General features: G+C 38.2%; 1 protein-coding gene across 9 annotated transcripts in view; it reads left to right on the forward strand.

Moving 5' to 3' along the window:
• Window positions 1–18,631, forward strand: part of Grm5 (glutamate metabotropic receptor 5) — a 574,875-nt gene that overhangs the window by 459,298 nt on the left and 96,946 nt on the right. For all 9 annotated transcript variants that reach the window (XM_039096032.2, XM_017588778.3, XM_006229659.5 and 6 more), the window contains 2 exons: window positions 13,440–13,608; window positions 17,355–17,481. In XM_039096032.2, coding sequence (XP_038951960.1) covers window positions 13,440–13,608; window positions 17,355–17,481 — 296 coding nt within the window. The remainder of the gene's footprint in view (window positions 1–13,439; window positions 13,609–17,354; window positions 17,482–18,631) is intronic.

Raw genomic sequence — 18,631 nt, forward strand, 5'->3', positions numbered from 1 at the left:
CATAAATAAATAACCCAAAGAAGCCTTTGGTTCCAGGTTCTTGTCCCAGGAGCAATTTAAGCTTCCCAGCTGTGTTCAAAGAATTATCTGCATGCTGTTTGCAGCTAGTCCTGCCAAGAGAATGACACATAAGTCCCCCCACTCGCCTTGCAACCCATGTGGCCACACCTTCTGCCAGCAGCCTTGGTTTAGCACATTTCCAAATACTGAAGTAAACTGGAGCTGGCCCTTCCTACCGCTGGCAACACGACACAAACTTCACCGCCAAGAGGCAAACAGCTAGTTCCAGGTCACATGGCCAAGTGAAAAACCTATATTCTAGAGACTTAAAGAGTTTTCTACTAGCCCAGACATTTGCAAATCTAAATGGCTTTTTATTATTTTCTACTTTGAGAATCTTCTCCATGTCCACTGTGGGGAAATAGAAGCGTTTTCTTAGGACCAAAGGAAACTTCACATGCACTGTATGTCTGAGTACTGAGTCTAAACTCTGATTCCTGGATATGGATTTATTGTTCTCATGTAAATAATTATAGCACCAGGGTTACCGTGGGCCCTGTCAATAGACTGATGATGGCAGTATCACCAGCTCAAGAGCTTTCTCATCATGTGTCCAAGTCAGATCAACAAACCATATGAGAAGGAAATGTCTCTGGTGGCTCAACTCCAGCCCAGTGGGAAACATTAAGGAATTAAGCAAACCATAAATGCTTCATTTACAATACTTTAAGATTTATGATAGAAATACTTTGGTGACACTGCTTCTTCACCCTTTTTCAAATCTTTTCAAGAATGATGAAATTATACATAGTAGCATTATATTATTTTGCAAACAAATTATATGGTGTTTGCTTAGAGTCTGTTCACGAGCTGCTATATTTAGTTATTAAAACATTTTTTTTGGTTCTTTTTTTTTCGGAGTTGGGGACCGAACCCAGGGCCTTGCGCTTCCTAGGTAAGCGCTCTACCACTGAGCTAAATCCCCAGCCAAAACATTAATAACTAATAATTACAACTTTTTGTTTTGCCAATGCATCTAATTTATATAGTGCTTATACTGAATATTAGTATAAATAGGTCTATAAAATGTTCATACAAACAAATGGGGCAACGCAACAGAAACCCATCTTCAACTGCAACATATAAATAATATTTTAGTCAATGTGTGTAGTTGAGAACGAACACATGTTAAGCTAAATGCTAACTTTTAAATCATAGGAAATGAGCAATATTTTATTCTCCCTTTTATTTATAGAAAGTAAGGTTTACAAATGATAAATGGTTAGGAAGATGGCTCAGTGTTACAGGACATAAGATCATACAGATCAAATTGCCAGAAAACACATAAAACTTAGCATAGTAAGATCTATTAATACATGCAACCATTTTAAAGTGGAAAGTAGAAAAAGAAGAATTATTGGGAAGCCCATGGGCCAACCGAACTACAACACACACACACACACACACACACACACACACACACACACACACACACACACTTGAATGACTGACTCACCCAAGGCCACAGAATTTTAAATAACTGAATGTTAAGGTTAAAAGTTTCCTAGGCTTCAACACCTCACCTTATATATCAGCCTTACAATCCACAGATCGGTGTAAAATAAACACTTTTTGAGAAATGTATTTTTAGAAATTATATTAGGTTTTGTGATGTAAAATGTTTCCTCTACATGGGATTAAAGGAATTCTCAGCTGAAAAAGGAAACAGAGGAGCCAGAGGTAGTGAAGGATTCTGCTAAATGAGCAGAGTTCTAGAAGATCCTAGACAGAGACAGGAAGATATTGGTGAGTTCATGACTATCTCAGCACTGTGATTGTATGCCTGACAGGAAGCACCATTACAGAAGGAAAGATTTATTTCAACTACTGATTTGAGGGTTCAGTTTATCACAGTAGAGAATGCAAGGTTCAGGATCCAACTTGCAGCTGTGGCAAGAATGTGAATTTTTACCAGGACCACAGGTATAATAGCCTCTGTGTCACCTCTTGGCTGAACCTGACAAAGCTCTTCTTAGGGTTACTTCTCGAACATAATACCCAAAGCCCTGGTTTTTTTTTAGGTACTCTCTTAATTAAAAAAAAGTTTTTAAACTATGTTTCCATTGCTATATCTTGATGCTACCATTATTATCTCACAGTGCAACCCATGAGTGGGGAACTACCTCTAGGGAATCTGTTCTATTGCAAAGATTTTGGTTTATCTTTAGTGGATTTTCTACCTTTAAATTTACAGAGTCACTTGGCTCAAAACCACTTTGTCCACAATGCCTGCAATTTTAATTAATACATGTATGCTTTTCCTCACCAAACCACAGAAGTTTCATAGCTTTGTGCCTCTTTTTACTGTAAATACAAGTAGAAACAGGTATGAGTCAGCTCACAGCTTTGATATTCTGATGTGTAGGATCTTCTCCTAATTCTGGCTATTGTAATCTCTCATCACCCCAATTCTCCTTTCCTTTCTCCAAACAACTTAGTCCTTTACTTTGCAATTTACTCTGACTCTGTTATTCAGAACACAGCAAGATTCTTCAACAGCATTTAACTCGAATGGCTGGTACCAGAATTCTGGACAGCCTCATTCCCCCCTTTAAAACCCCATTATCATGGTTTTATATTATCCCCATCTCTGTTTACACTGAGATCTTCCCAAATCCCTCCAGAATTCTTTGTTGTTCTCTGCATGCAGGACTCCCTGTGTCCTTCTTGACACAGACCTCTGCTCTTCCACACTCCTCTCAGAAGCCACCTCCAAATGCTTAAGAACTAGGTCAGGCAGTCACAGTACTGATCCCACTTCTCAACATCAATTCCCTTTTTCCGTGGGTTTCTGAGAGCTATGACAAAATACTTGACAAAGTGAAAGGAAAAGGGATTTCTTTTGGCTCTCACTAAGAGGTTGCAATCCATCATAGTTGACAGAGTAAGAGACTCATATTGTCTCATACTTATGCTTACAAGAATATAAGGCTTCTTGCTTATGGAAAAGAGGTAGGACAAGAAGTGGAAGCAGTATGTGGACCTCAAGCCTGCTCATTTCCTCAGTGATCCTTGTGATCCAGCCAGTTCTCACCTACTAGTTCCACAGCCTCCCAAAACATCTCCACCACCCAGGACAAAGTGAGCAAACTCAGGGGCACATGAGTGACATTTCACATTTAACCATAAGATACGGAAATCAATTCTGACTCATCCATTAAGATTTTTTGTGAATACTCTGGTTATTGTTTTTTAAACCTTATTTTTGTGAGAGTACTATTAAACTATAGTACTTTAATTTTAAAAAACGATCTATTTGTGATATAGACTCCTCAGTTTTTGAATTTAGAAAAGTTTACATGAATATGATGTCTCAATGTGCTGTGCAGCAGCAATCCTTAATTAACACATCAATATTTCTATACCAGAACATGTGAACCTTTCACACTCTGCTCTATTAATGGACTATAAATAACTTTACAAATGTCAGGTTTTATCCGGAGATAATTGTAGATAGGTTTATGTTTTGCTACAAAGTGAGTTGTAAAAATATGGTTTTCAGAGTTCTAGAGATTTCAAAAATTACACATAAGAAACATGAACCTTTACTATTTAGTGTCAATAATTTAGGTCATGGGTTTCAAACAGATTTTGCAAGCCAGGTCAAAATTTCAATAATTGCATATATATATATATATATATATATATGCAATTTTTTTAAAACAATGGTGCATCTTGTGTACCTAGTACCTAGGAAGTCAGCCCATTGCCAAATAACATACATTGACTAATCACATACACATTAAGAAACTTGCATCTCCACAGTTTTTGTTTAAAAATATAAGTGATTGTGTAGTTCCCAGTAATATTAGAATAGTCCTTTGTAAGGATGCCTGATGTAACTTGCAAAATTCTAGATACTAGGAAATACCCGTATATCCAGAATAGCCCTACTGCCATCTCTACCTTGGACTTAAATAGAATTTGTTGTCATGCATGTTTTTAGCTTACTTTATTTTCTACTTTTGTTTTCAAATGATATATAAAATTGATTTTAAGTTTTCTTAAGGATGCTTCCTATGGAAGCATAAAAAGAGACAACTAAGAAGGAAGAAATTCTGCACAGAATGATAAAGAATTAAGAAGCTATATTAAGAGAAAAGTGCAGTGAAGGAGGGAATGGGAAAAGAAGGAGAAAAGGGGGAACCAGACTGGCAGTAATAAAATCTCTCTAAGCAGAGTCCTATAATTAATATAACACTTTAACCTTTATTTCTAATAATGTTTTGTAACTGAGGTCTATAACAAACCATCAAAAGGCATACTAAATGATTTACTGATCTTTGTGGAAAAATAAAATAAAATGTCCTGGTTAAATAATGGGCAAACACTACAGGAAGCCAATAAATTTTAAATTTTCACCTAAAATTTGAATATGGATCCTTTTTAGACATTCCTTTTTTTTTTTTTATTAACTTGAGTATTTCTTATATACATTTCGAGTGTTATTCCCTTTCCCAGTTTCCGGGCAAACATCCCCCTCCCCCCTCCCCTTTCTTATCGGTGTTCCCCTCCCCACCCTCCCGGCATTGTCCCCCTCCCCCCAACAGTCTAGTTCACTGGGGGTTCAGTCTTAGCAGGACCCAGGGCTTCCCCTTCCACTGGTGCTCTTACTAGGATATTCATTGCTACCTATGGGGTCAGAGTCCAGGGTCAGTCCATGTATAGTCTTTAGGTAGGGGCTTAGTCCCTGGAAGCTCTGGTTGCTTGACATTGTTGTACTTTTGGGGTCTCGAGCCCCTTCAAGCTCTTCCAGTTCTTTCTCTGATTCCTTCAACGGGGGACCTATTCTCAGTTCAGTGGTTTGCTGTTGGCATTCGCCTCTGTATTTGCTGTATTCTGGCTGTGTCTCTCAGGAGCGATCTACATCTGGCTCCTGTCGGTCTGCACTTCTTTGCTTCATCCATCTTGTCTAATTGGATGGCTGTATATGTATGGGCCACATGTGGGGCAGACCCTGAATGGGTGTTCCTTAAGTCTCTGATTTAATCTTTGCCTCTCCCTTCCCCTGCCAAGGGTATTCTTTTTCCTCATTTAAAGAAGGAGTGAAGCATTCACATTTTGATCATCTGTCTTGAGTTTCATTTGTTCTAGGCATTTAGGGTAATTCAAGCATTTGGGCTAATAGCCACTTATCAGTGAGTGCATACCATGTATGTCTTTCTGTGTTTGGGTTAGCTCACTCAGGATGATATTTTCCAGTTCCAGCCATTTGCCTACAAATTTCATAAAGTCGTTGTTTTTGATAGCTGAGTAATATTCCATTGTGTAGATGTACTACATTTTCTGTATCCATTCCTCTGTTGAAGGGCATCTGGGTTCTTTCCAGCTTCTGGCTATTATAAATAAGGTTGCAATGAACATAGTGGAGCACGTGTCTCTTTTATATGTTGGGGCATCTTTTGGGTATATGCCCAAGAGAGGTATAGCTGGATCCTCAGGCAGTTCAATGTCCAATTTTCTGAGGATCCTCCAGACTGATTTCCAGAATGGTTGTACCAGTTTGCAATCCCACCAACAATGGAGGAGTGTTCCTCTTTCTCCACATCCTCGCCAGCATCTGTTGTCCCCTGAGTTTTTGATCTTAGCCATTCTCACTGGTGTGAGGTGAAATCTCAGGGTTGTTTTGATTTGCATTTCCCTTATGACTAAAGATGTTGAACATTTCTTTAGGTGTTTCTCCGCCATTTGGCATTCCTCAGCTGTGAATTCTTTGTTTAGCTCTGAGCCCCATTTTTTAATAGGGTTATTTGTTTCCCTGTGGTCTAACTTCTTGAGTTCTTTGTATATTTTGGATATAAGGCCTCTATCTGTTGTAGGATTGGTAAAGATCTTTTCCCAATCTGTTGGTTGACGTTTTGTCCTAACCACAGTGTCCTTTGCCTTACAGAAGCTTTGCAGTTTTATGAGATCCCATTTGTCAATTCTTGGTCTTAGAGCGTAAGCCATTGGTGTTTTGTTCAGGAAATTTTTTCCAGTGCCCATGTGTTCCAGATGCTTCCCTAGTTTTTCTTCTATTAGTTTGAGTGTGTCTGGTTTGATGTGGAGGTCCTTGATCCACTTGGACTTAAGCTTTGTACAGGGTGATAATGATAAGCATGGATCGATCTGCATTCTTCTACATGTTGCCCTCCAGTTGAACCAGCACCATTTGCTGAAAATGCTATCTTTTTTCCATTGGATGGTTTTGGCTCCTTTGTCAAAAATCAAGTGACCATAGGTGTGTGGGTTCATTTCTGGGTCTTCAATTCTATTCCATTGGTCTATCTGTCTGTCTCTGTACCAATACCATGCAGTTTTTATCACTATTGCTCTGTAATACTGCTTGAGTTCAGGGATAGTGATTCCCCCTGAAGTCTTTTCATTGTTGAGGATAGCTTTAGCTATCCTGGGTTTTTTGTTATTCCAGATGAATTTGCAAATTGTTCTGTCTAACTCTTTGAAGAATTGGATTGGTATTTTGATGGGGATTGCATTGAATCTGTAGATTGCTTTTGGTAAAATGGCCATTTTTACTATATTAATCCTGCCAATCCATGAGCATGGGAGGTCTTTCCATCTTCTGAGGTCTTCTTCAATTTCCTTCTTCAGTGTCTTGAAGTTCTTATTGTACAGATCTTCTACTTGCTTTGTTAAAGTCACTCCGAGGTACTTTATATTATTTGGGTCTATTATGAAGGGTGTCGTTTCCCTAATTTCTTTCTCGGCTTGTTTCTCTTTTGTATAGAGGAAGGCTACTGATTTATTTGAGTTAATTTTATACCCAGCCACTTTGCTGAAGTTGTTTATCAGCTTTAGTAGTTCTCTGGTGGAACTTTTGGGATCACTTAAATATACTATCATGTCATCTGCAAATAGTGATATTTTGACCTCTTCTTTTCCGATCTCTATCCCCTTGATCTCCTTTTGTTGTCTGATTGCTCTGGCTAGAACTTCAAGAACTATATTGAATAAGTAGGGAGAGAGTGGGCAGCCTTGTCTAGTCCCTGATTTTAGTGGGATTGCTTCAAGTTTCTCTCCATTTAGTTTAATGTTAGCAACTGGTTTGCTGTATATGGCTTTTACTATGTTTAGGTATGGGCCTTGAATTCCTATTCTTTCCAGGACTTTTATCATGAAGGGGTGTTGAATTTTGTCAAATGCTTTCTCAGCATCTAATGAAATGATCATGTGGTTCTGTTCTTTCAGTTTGTTTATATAATGGATCACGTTGATGGTTTTCCGTATATTAAACCATCCCTGCATGCCTGGGATGAAGCCTACTTGATCATGGTGGATGATTGTTTTGATGTGCTCTTGGATTCGGTTTGCCAGAATTTTATTGAGTATTTTTGCGTCGATATTCATAAGGGAAATTGGTCTGAAGTTCTCTTTCTTTGTTGTGTCTTTGTGTGGTTTAGGTATAAGAGTAATTGTGGCTTCGTAGAAGGTATTCGGTAGTGATCCATCTGTTTCAATTTTGTGGAATAGTTTGGATAATATTGGTATGAGGTCTTCTATGAAGGTTTGATAGAATTCTGCACTAAACCCATCTGGACCTGGGCTCTTTTTGGTTGGGAGACCTTTAATGACTGCTTCTTTTTCCTTAGGAGTTATGGGGTTGTTTAACTGGTTTATCTGTTCCTGATTTAACTTCAGTACCTGGTATCTGTCTAGGAAATTGTCCATTTCCTGAAGATTTTCAAGTTTTGTTGAATATAGGTTTTTGTAGTAAGATCTGATGATTTTTTGAATTTCCTCTGAATCTGTTGTTATGTCTCCCTTTTCATTTCTGATTTTGTTAATTTGGACGCACTCTCTGTGTCCTCTTGTTAGTCTGGCTAAGGGTTTATCTATCTTGTTGATTTTCCCAAAGAACCAACTTTTGGTTCTGTTGATTCTTTCTATGGTCCTTTTTGTTTCTACTTGGTTGATTTCAGCTCTGAGTTTGATTATTTCCTGCCTTCTACTCCTCCTGGGTGTATTTGCTTCTTTTTGTTCTAGATCTTTTAGGTGTGCTGTCAAGCTGCTGACATATGCTCTTTCCTGTTTCTTTCTGCAGGCACTCAGCGCTATGAGTTTTCCTCTTAGCACAGCTTTCATTGTGTCCCATAAGTTTGGGTATGTTGTACCTTCATTTTCATTAAATTCTAAAAAGTTTTTAATTTCTTTCTTTATTTCTTCCTTGACCAGGTTATCATTGAGTAGAGCATTGTTCAATTTCCAAGTATATGTGGACATTCTTCCTTGATTGTTATTGAAGACCAGTTTTAGGCCATAGTGGTCCGATAGCACGCATGGGATTATTTCTATCTTTCTGTACCTGTTGAGGCCCGTTTTTTGACCAATTATATGGTCAATTTTGGAGAAAGTACCATGAGGAGCTGAGAAGAAGGTATATCCTTTTGCTTTAGGATAGAATGTTCTATAAATATCCGTTAAGTCCATTTGGCTCATGACTTCTCTTAGTCTGTCTACATCTCTGTTTAATTTCTGTTTCCATGATCTGTCCATTGATGAGAGTGGGGTGTTGAAATCTCCCACTATTATTGTGTGAGGTCCAATGTGTGTTTTGAGCTTTAGTAAGGTTTCCTTTACATATGTAGGTGCCCTTGTATTTGGGGCATAGATATTTAGGATTGAGAGTTCATCTTGGTGGATTTTTCCTTTGATGAATATGAAGTGTCCTTCCTTATCTTTTTTGATGACTTTTAGTTGAAAATTGATTTTATTTGATATTAGAATGGCTACTCCAGCTTGCTTCTTCTGACCATTTGCTTGGAAAGTTGTTTTCCAGCCTTTCACTCTGAGGTAGTGTCTGTCTTTGTCTCTGAGGTGTGTTTCCTGTAGGCAGCAGAATGCAGGGTCCTCGTTGCGTATCCAGTTTGTTAATCTATTTCTTTTTATTGGGGAGTTGAGGCCATTGATGTTGAGAGATATTAAGGAATAGTGATTATTGCTTCCCGTTATATTCATATTTGGATGTGAGGTTATGTTTGTGTGCTTTCATTCTCTTTGTTTTGTTGCCAAGACGATTAGTTTCTTGCTTCTTCTAGGGTATAGCTTGCCTCCTTATGTTGGGCTTTACCATTTATTATCCTTTGTAGTGCTGGATTTGTAGAAAGATATTGTGTAAATTTGGTTTTGTCATGGAATATCTTGGTTTCTCCATCTATGTTAATTGAGAGTTTTGCAGGATACAGTAACCTGGGCTGGCATTTGTGTTCTCTTAGGGTCTGTATGACATCAGTCCAGGATCTTCTGGCCTTCATAGTTTCTGGCGAGAAGTCTGGTGTGATTCTGATAGGTCTGCCTTTATATGTTACTTGACCTTTTCCCTTACTGCTTTTAATATTCTTTCTTTATTTTGTGCATTTGGTGTTTTGACTATTATGTGACGGGAGGTGTTTCTTTTCTGGTCCAATCTATTCGGAGTTCTGTAGGCATCTTGTATGCCTATGGGTATCTCTTTTTTTAGGTTAGGGAAGTTTTCTTCTATGATTTTGTTGAAGATATTTACTGGTCCTTTGAGCTGGGAGTCTTCACTCTCTTCTATACCTATTATCCTTAGGTTTGATCTTCTCATTGAGTCCTGGATTTCCTGTATGTTTTGGACCAGTAGCTTTTTCCGCTTTACATTATCTTTGACAGTTGAGTCAATGATTTCTATGGAATCTTCTGCTCCTGAGATTCTCTCTTCCATCTCTTGAATTCTGTTGGTGAGGCTTGTATCTACAGCTCCTTGTCTCTTCTTTTGGTTTTCTATATCCAGGGTTGTTTCCATATGTTCTTTCTTGATTGCTTCTATTTCCATTTTTATTCCTTCAACTGTTTGATTGTGTTTTCCTGGAATTCTTTCAGGGATTTTTGTGATTCCTCTCTGTAGGCTTCTACTTGTTTATTAATGTTTCCTGTGTTTCCCTAAGTGTGTTCATGTCTTTCTTGAAGTCCTCCAGCATCATGATCAAATATGATTTTGAAACTAGATCTTGCTTTTCTGGTGTGTTTGGATATTCCATGTTTGTTTTGGTGGGAGAATTGGGCTCCGATGATGGCATGTAGTCTTGGTTTCTGTTGCTTGGGTTCCTGCGCCTGCCTCTCACCATCAGATTATCTCTAGTGTTACTTTGTTCTGCTATTTCTTTTTTTTTTTTTTTGGTTCTTTTTTTCGGAGCTGGGGACCGAACCCAGGGCCTTGCGCTTCCTAGGTAAGTGCTCTACTGCTGAGCTAAATCCCCAGCCCCTGTTCTGCTATTTCTGACAGTGGCTAGACTGTCCTATAAGCCTGTGTGTCAGGAGTGCTGTAGACCTGTTTTCCTCTCTTTCAGTCAGTTATGGGGACAGAGTGTTCTGCTTTCGGGCATGTAGTTTTTCCTCTCTACAGGTCTTCAGCTGTTCCTGTGGGCCTGTGTCTTGAGTTCACAAGGCAACTTTCTTGCAGCAGACAAGTTGGTCTTACCTGTGGTCCCGAGGCTCAAGTTTGCTTGCGGGGTGCTGCCCAAGGGCTCTCTGTGGCAGCAGCAACCAGGAAGACCTGTGCCGCCCCTTCCGGGAGTTTCAGTGCACCAGGGTTCCAGATGGCCTTTGGTGTTTTCCTCTGGCGTCCGAGATGTATGTACAGAGAGCAGTCTCTTCTGGTTTCCCAGGCTTGTCTGCCTCTCTGAAGGTTCAGCTCTCCCTCCCACGGGATTTGGGTGCAGAGAACTGTTTATCCGGTCTGTTTCCCTCAGGTTCTGGCGGTGTCTCAGGCAGGGGTCCTGCCACTCCTGGGCCCTCCCCACAGGAGCCCAGAGGCCTTATACAGTTTCCTCTTGGGCCAGGGATGTGGGCAGGGGTGGGCAGTGTTGGTGGTCTCTTCCGCTCTGCAGCCTCAGGAGTGCCCACCTGACCAGGTGGTTGGGTCTCTTTCCCACAGGGTCTGGGAGCAGAGAGCTGCTGCGGGCCCGGGATCCGCGGGCGTGGGACCTCCGGCAAACACAGGACGTGCCCGGTCCTAGATGAACTCTGCCTCTGTGTGTCCCGATCTCACCAGGCAGCTCTCTTGCAGCAGACAAGTTGGTCTTACCTGTGGTCCCGAGGCTCAAGTTTGCTCGCGGGGTGCTGCCCAAGGGCTCTCTGCAGCGGCAGCAACCAGGAAGACCTGTGCCTCCTTTTTTTAACTCTTGAGGAAGAATGAAGTCTACATCCCCATTGCGGGTGTTGTTTAAAAGTGTCTTTCTGTTTTTGAAAAAGTAGAGAATCTTGGCATGGAGAGTCACTTTTACCTGAACTTTTGTTTGGCCCACAGCTACTGACAGTTGTTGTGGTGATACTGCGTGTTCACACATAAGCAATTAACCATCGGATCTTTATTGTTGTTGCTGCTGCTGTTGTCTTGTATGAAAAAAAAAAAAGCCAGTCCCAAAGCTAAGACTCAGTCTCTGGGTTAATTCTATCAGTTTGAAGAATTAAATCAAAATAAAGAATTAACATTTCTGAAAGCTACATTTTTGTCAACAAGTCACATGATGTTCTCTGGAGTGATTATGTTTACTTGAAAACCTTGTGTCTTCTTACCCTTCAGGCTTTTCCTTTACAAAAATCTCAGGTCATGGGACATAGATCATGACTTAATCTAATGAGACTAAGGAACAGTAGACTTAGAGTGTCAAGCATTGCTTAGGGTCCTGACTCTGAAATGTGTTCTATGTAACCTAATCGTAACAATTAATCTCAATGAACTTTACTTCCATTCCCTATAAAGTTAATATCTTAGTCTAGACATTTCCAGGATTGAAAATTGGAAGAAATGGTACTGATCATCATTTTTTGTGAGCAAATAGAGTCCTTATATCTCTGCAAATCATCATCAGTGAAGAAAGAAGTCTCCAGATACTGACGTTCCTTTCAAACTATGAAGTTCAAAGGTTATTTGCTTGGAGAACATCATGCATTAAGACTTAAAAGTCTGTGTGTTTGAAGTAGCCAGTAACATAATGCAGAATTATTTTTACTCCACTAATCTCTGCTCTAACTCCTTAAGTCACTGCATATTTAGATAGCACAGGCCAATTCTGAGAGCACGGAAGAAATATCCCTAGAATAATTATTTAGAAATAAATAATTTGATGGCAAATAAAAGTAATTCAGAACAACCCCAAAGTTATTGACCTGGCAAAAAGCTTTAGAATAGGTTAACCCTGAAAAATGAAAATAAAAGTGTAGGTTTAATGAACAGCAAATAGAAAATAGGATCATTGTATTACACTATTTTAGAGGGTTGTGTAAAGTTCATTCCTTAAGATTTTACACAGATCACCTGATGGAGTATGTCAATTTGGTAGACACAATTATAAACATAAACACAAAGCAATGGAAGTTAGAGGGAATATTCATGAACCCCTCTGCCAGTATTGAAAGTTCTGCAAAGTCGGAAATATAGTACACAGTATGAGGACACCCATACGAAGGACCACCCATAGAAATGTGAAAGGTGGCAGAGTGTTTCACTGAAAGATCTCTGGAAAACTGTTTCATAAATACTCTGGAAATACAAGAAAAGGCTTGCAAACTTGACATTGATTTACTGCCCTTACAGTTTTGTCCCTAGATTCAAGATAAGAGTGGTAACTAAAAAAGACGGAGAAACCATGGCATGTATTTACTGTGCAGTATTTTTCAACTACAGTGCTTCAGAAACAATTTTCAGTATGTTTAAAGCACTTCTTAAATGATCTTTGTACAACGAATTTAACCACTGATAAGTTGAGAAATAAAAGCAAAATCAGACCTGTCCTTCATTTATTCTAATTCACAATCTCTCTCTTTAGTTAAAATATATAACAAAATAGTGGAACTGTGACACTTCTAAAAGCTTTCAGACTCCAAAGCAAGAGCTCTTTAGTTGTAAACACAAATTTCAAGAATAAGAAAAAAAATATGTCTGGGCATCATCATGTTTCATAAAACAAAATTTTATGGTACTGAAGTACTCTTCCTAAATTACCCTGTAATTAACCCCCCCAAATGAGTTCATAGTATAAGCAGATTTCACAGTGAGTAAAGAAACTCTTTAGCATATGACTAGACCATAATTGAACACCTCCCTGGCTTCTTCCTGAAGACCATCAGAAGTCCATGCTTAAAATTGCTGACATTATTCAAAACTGTCTTTCATTCTTCATGAGATCCAGACACTTTCTCATGTGGGATTATTTTCTATTTCAGGTATAAGTATGGCTAAAAATGGATCTTTTTAGTAAAAATCGTAATAGGCAGAATTTTGTATAAACATAGTATTACAAAAAATTCCAGAATGATTTATAGAGCAGTAAATGTACTTAGGGGAATAAAACTATCCACTATGCATACACAAATATTTATTATTTTAGCTGAATAACTGTTATATTCTTGTTTCAAAGGTATGAAATAATGAATTTCAAGGAAATGGGAAAAGATTATTTTGATTACATCAATGTTGGAAGTTGGGACAATGGGGAATTAAAAATGGATGATGACGAAGTGTGGTCCAAGAAAAATAACATCATCAGATCTGTGTGCAGTGAACCATGTGAGAAAGGCCAAATAAAGGTAAAATAGAATCTACATTTCTTTACCTGTTTCAGATTTAGTGGTATTAATTCTCATTGGCTATTTCATTTTAACTGGGGGGGGCACTTGTTTTGCTTTTTACATTGTAAGCTTATATTGGGAGACAATGAGTTTACTTTTTAATTTATTCTGATCAATTCCTTAGGAAGGTTAACATTTAACTCACAATAGTCTGAGTAGTTAATCTGAACTCATTGATCCAACTGAGGAGTCATGTTTAGTCTTGTCCACTCTTTCTCCATATGAATGCTTACAAAAATAAGATTATAAAAATAAAATGATTCCTGAGAATGAATAACTTAGAGCTGGAAAATATAGTTAAGAAATAGCTATTAAAAATCTCAATGTAATAGGTCATTTAGATCAATAGGACAAAACATATTTGTATTTTCTAATTGGAGGATTTGATATAAATGAGAAAACATGTAATATAAGCAATATTAGGAAAATGTAATAATTTCATTAAAGGTAGAAACAGAGGTGAGAGAGAAAAACTAGGATGGGGGGAAGTTCAAGCCTCAGTCTAAAGACTGGTTATACTTTCAAAGAAAGATCACTGGTGTATGGAAAACAGAAATAGAGTAGGTACAAAAGTAGCAGATAGGGCATTGGAATGACACTGACTTATCCAGAGAATATGAATGGTTGCTATAAGTAGCTACCATAAAAGAAAACATTAACAGAAGAGGGGAGGACCAATTTATGGTTAATTTGTAATATCACACTAAATTAAAAAACGTATATTTTATGACATGGAAATAATAATACAATATTGAATAAAATATTGACACATATTGGCCCACAGTGGATATTAGGAAGTAGAGTGAAAAAAGGTAAAACATGAAGGAAGAGTTAATATACAGGATTATTTCTGTGATGGCAAAGAGAATGATGAGGGCCAAAATAAGAAGAGGTGACGGTGGAGAAAAGTGCAGATTACAACAACTCAGTACAGGCTGCTGATTAAATATTGGGTCAGGGAAGAAAAAACAAAGTATGAGAAAATCATCTGGCACTCCATGTACCATAGGAATAAATGAAAGAAAATGAATGCCTGAGAGATAGTTCAACAAAATGCTTATCCGAGCTCCTGACTGACTGGGTTCAATCCCCAGGACGCATATTCCGGAAGAACTAACTCTTCTAATTTCTGATGTCTGCATGAATTTCACAAACCTTAGCACTCAGAAAGAAAGAAAGAAAGAAAGAAAGAAAGAAAGAAAGAAAGAAAGAAAGAAAGAAAGAAAGAAAGAAAGAAAGAAAGGAAGAAAGGAAGGAAGGAAGGAAGGAGGAAGGAAGAAAGAAAGGTGGTTTCAGAGGAAAGTAGATGGATTAATTTCAAGATTTGTTGATTTTTTTTATAACAATCCAATGATAATTGGTCTAGAAAAGGTGAAAAACTAATATCAAAAATTCAGATTTAGGAATAAACTAGTTAGAACTTAAATCGACAGTCTTCGAAAAGATTAAAAAATGGCCAACCTGAAAGTTTAAATTAAAAAAAATATGGGAAGAATACAAAGCAGTCAAAAATATTTTCCTTGAAAATATAAGGAAGGGAGAGGTTGAGAAAAGCCAATTCAGAGAGGAAGACACCAGAGAGATACAGTCAGCTAGCATGGTGGTCTGCAAATAACAGGCCAGCGAGGAGATGGAAAGAGGGACAAACATGCAAAGTGAGAGAATTTGCCTGTCCTCTTATTCTTCTGAAAGAGAAAGCAGTGAAATGGACAGAATACAATGATGCAGAGTATGTGGGGAAGAGCAAATAAGAGACAATTTGCTACTCTGAGGACACACACTAGTTTTAAATTAAACATGGTCTGGCCAGGAAATCAAAGTCAGTTAAGAAGAAATAAAAACATAATTACGAAAATAGGTAAAGTTAGCTATTAAAGCATAATGTTCTGGGAGAGGAAAATGATACTAAAATAAAGCTCATCAAATAAGCTTTACCATTTCACGTATGCAAAATACTTGAGAGAATTTCATTAGATATTTTCAATCAAAACTACTTTACTCAAACTTGCAACACTTTTGAGAGGTTAGTTGCAAGGAAAATTGTATTGATATCAATATTAAGATCCTCAGACACACACACACAGACACACAGACACACAGACACACAGACACACAGACACACACACACACACACACACACACACACAAAGATCCTCAGACACAAGACCAAGAGAATTTGGAAAGCTAAAACTAAACAACAACAACAAAAAAGACCAAAAATAAGAATTATGTTGGCTGGAGAGATGGCTCAGCCGTTAAAGGCTAGGCTCACAACCAAAAATATAAGAATTATGTTAACACCTGGTAAATGGTTTAACAGCTTGTGGAATTTCTGAAATTATCTGTATGTCCTGTTTTGACATATGACAAAATTGAAACTATGACCTGAAAGCTAAATTTGATCTACTGGCTATTCTTTATAAATGAAATTTTATTGAAATATAATGGCACTTACATATGTATCCTTGACATGTTTTCTGTAGGTACTCTAAGCTTTCTCAGCACAGTTTGGTAGGTTAGATATTACAGCTATACGCTCCAAATTTTAAGAATAGAGAATTTGATAGAAGTGTTTCTGAATGCTTGGTACATGACAAAAGAAACCTTCTTCATAGTGGCAAGTCACATGGCAATTAAAATTTTCATGATAAGGCCTTTGCTGATTTTTCTAGGGCATCAACTATTTCTAATTTTTGAATGTTTCTTATAGATACATATGCAATTTAACAATTGTGGGATGCATCTGGCTTTTTTAATAATTTGTGACATTACAGTTTGAACACGTACTTACAAAATCCTTGAATAGCTGGATTTCTTGGCATGCTTTTCTACCATGTTGTATAGGATATAGTTTCTATTATGATAGAGTTTGGTTCCCTCTCACCATAGTATAAGTATTAGTTATAGACTTACATTTGCCTAGTTCCTCATTTTTTAAATTATTTTCTGTGTCTCTGTGTAAATCTCACTTTCACTCTACTCAGTGTAATTTGACATTATTTTGTTAATATGATTCAAAGTTTTCATTGACCACCTCCATTAATAGTAGCCTCCCATGGCGTTGTCTAGAAGCTGATGAACTTGGTTTCAGTGGAGGTTTGGCGTCTTTTCAATGGCAGTGAAAGCATCTTTACCTTCAGTCTGTTCACAGTAGGAGCTGTGGGAAACCATACTGCCACTTGCAATGAGTAAGGGATGTGAATTATAAAGGATCATGTGAAAAAGTTAAACCAAATTGGTTTGGAGTGATCGGAGAAAATAAATCATGGGTGTCGTGATTCAAAGAGACTGTTAAATGCTTGGTACATGACAAAAGAAACCTTCTTCATAGTGGCAAGTCATTATTCTTGGAAAAGTGAATACTTTTAGATTGGCAAAATATTGACATTCATAACAAATGGGAAATGAGCCAGGGACTGTCAGAATATTTCAAAGGTGAAAAACTTAGTATCTTGAATTTGCAATTTCTTGTAAAGGTCTGGAAAGAGCATCTCAGTATTTTTAAATCAGCCTACTTATATTACAGAATCTAACAACTGTCTAAGAGTAGTTCAGATTACCCTAAAAATAAATTTTTCCCTTCCTAGGTATATTTATATAGTTTTATTAATAAAAAGAGGTGAAGATTTAGAGCTTTACATTTTATCAATCACTAATATTTATACCAAGAAAACATTAATCAGAATATTAAATATCCCCCTTAGGTGATCCGGAAGGGAGAAGTCAGCTGTTGTTGGACCTGCACACCTTGTAAAGAGAATGAGTATGTGTTTGATGAGTACACCTGCAAGGCATGCCAACTGGGCTCCTGGCCCACTGACGACCTGACAGGTACGTATAACACAGTGTCACTACAGTCTCTGAAATTGACTGAAAAATGATGAGGCCATGGCCAGGAAAGGGTCCCTCCATGCATTTCCAAGTAGTTGTGCTTGAGGGACAAAGAATTTTCTTTGGGAACAGAAGCTTTCCTAAAGCCAGAAGTTCTCCCTAATTTCTATCCTCATCTCCAAACAGAGTTCTTGGGTGTTTATTGGGCATGCTCAGACCATCTTATATGAGTTCCTAGGTAGAACAGGAACTTCCTGTAACGGGCTGATGTTCAAGTTCATGAAAAAACAGATGAAAAAGATAGAGATTTTTTTAATTAAATTCTTTTTTTTTTTTTTTAGTTATTTTTTCCTTTTGGAAACCTCAAGCTACCATTTTTTTTAGATATTTTATTTATTTACATTTCAAATGTTATCCCTCTTCCCGGTTTCCTCTTCGAAAAACCACTGTCCCATACCCCCTTCCCCTGCTTCTATGAGGATGGTCCCCCCACCCATCCACCCACTCCCACCTGACTGCCCTGGCATTCCCCTACACTGGTGCATCGAGCCTTCATAGCACCGAGGACCTCTCCTCCCACTGATAACAGATAAAGCCAACCTTTGTTACGTATGTGTACTCTTTGGTTGGTGGTTTAGTCCCTGGGAGCTCTTGCGGGGTGCGGGGGGTACTGGTTGGTTGACATTTTCTTCCTACGCGGTTGCAAACACCTACAGTTCCATCAGTCCTTTCCCTAACTCTTCCATTGTGGTTCCATGCTTAGTCCAATGTTTGGCTGCAAGCATCCGCCTCTCTATTTGTCAGATTCTGGCAGAGCCTCTCAGGAGACAGCTATAACAGGTTTCTGTCAGCGAGCACTTCTTGGCATTCGCAATAGTGTCTGGGTTTGGTGTCTGGATATAGAATGGATCCCCAAGGTGGGTAATCTCTGGATAGTCATTTCTTCAGTCTCTTCTCCATACTTTGCCCTTGTTTTCCCTTTAAACAAAAGCAATTCCAAGTTAAAAATTTTGAGATGATTGTGTGGTCCCATCCCTCAACCAAGGACCTTGCCTAATCTCTGGATATGGTTTCTACAGTTTCTCACTCCACTTTGTTGGGTATTTCGTCTAATCTCACCCCCTTTGGGTCCCGGGAACCTCTTACTTTC

This window comes from Rattus norvegicus, chromosome 1, assembly GCF_036323735.1.
Source record: "Rattus norvegicus strain BN/NHsdMcwi chromosome 1, GRCr8, whole genome shotgun sequence".
In the NCBI taxonomy this organism is placed as follows: Eukaryota; Metazoa; Chordata; class Mammalia; order Rodentia; family Muridae; genus Rattus; species Rattus norvegicus.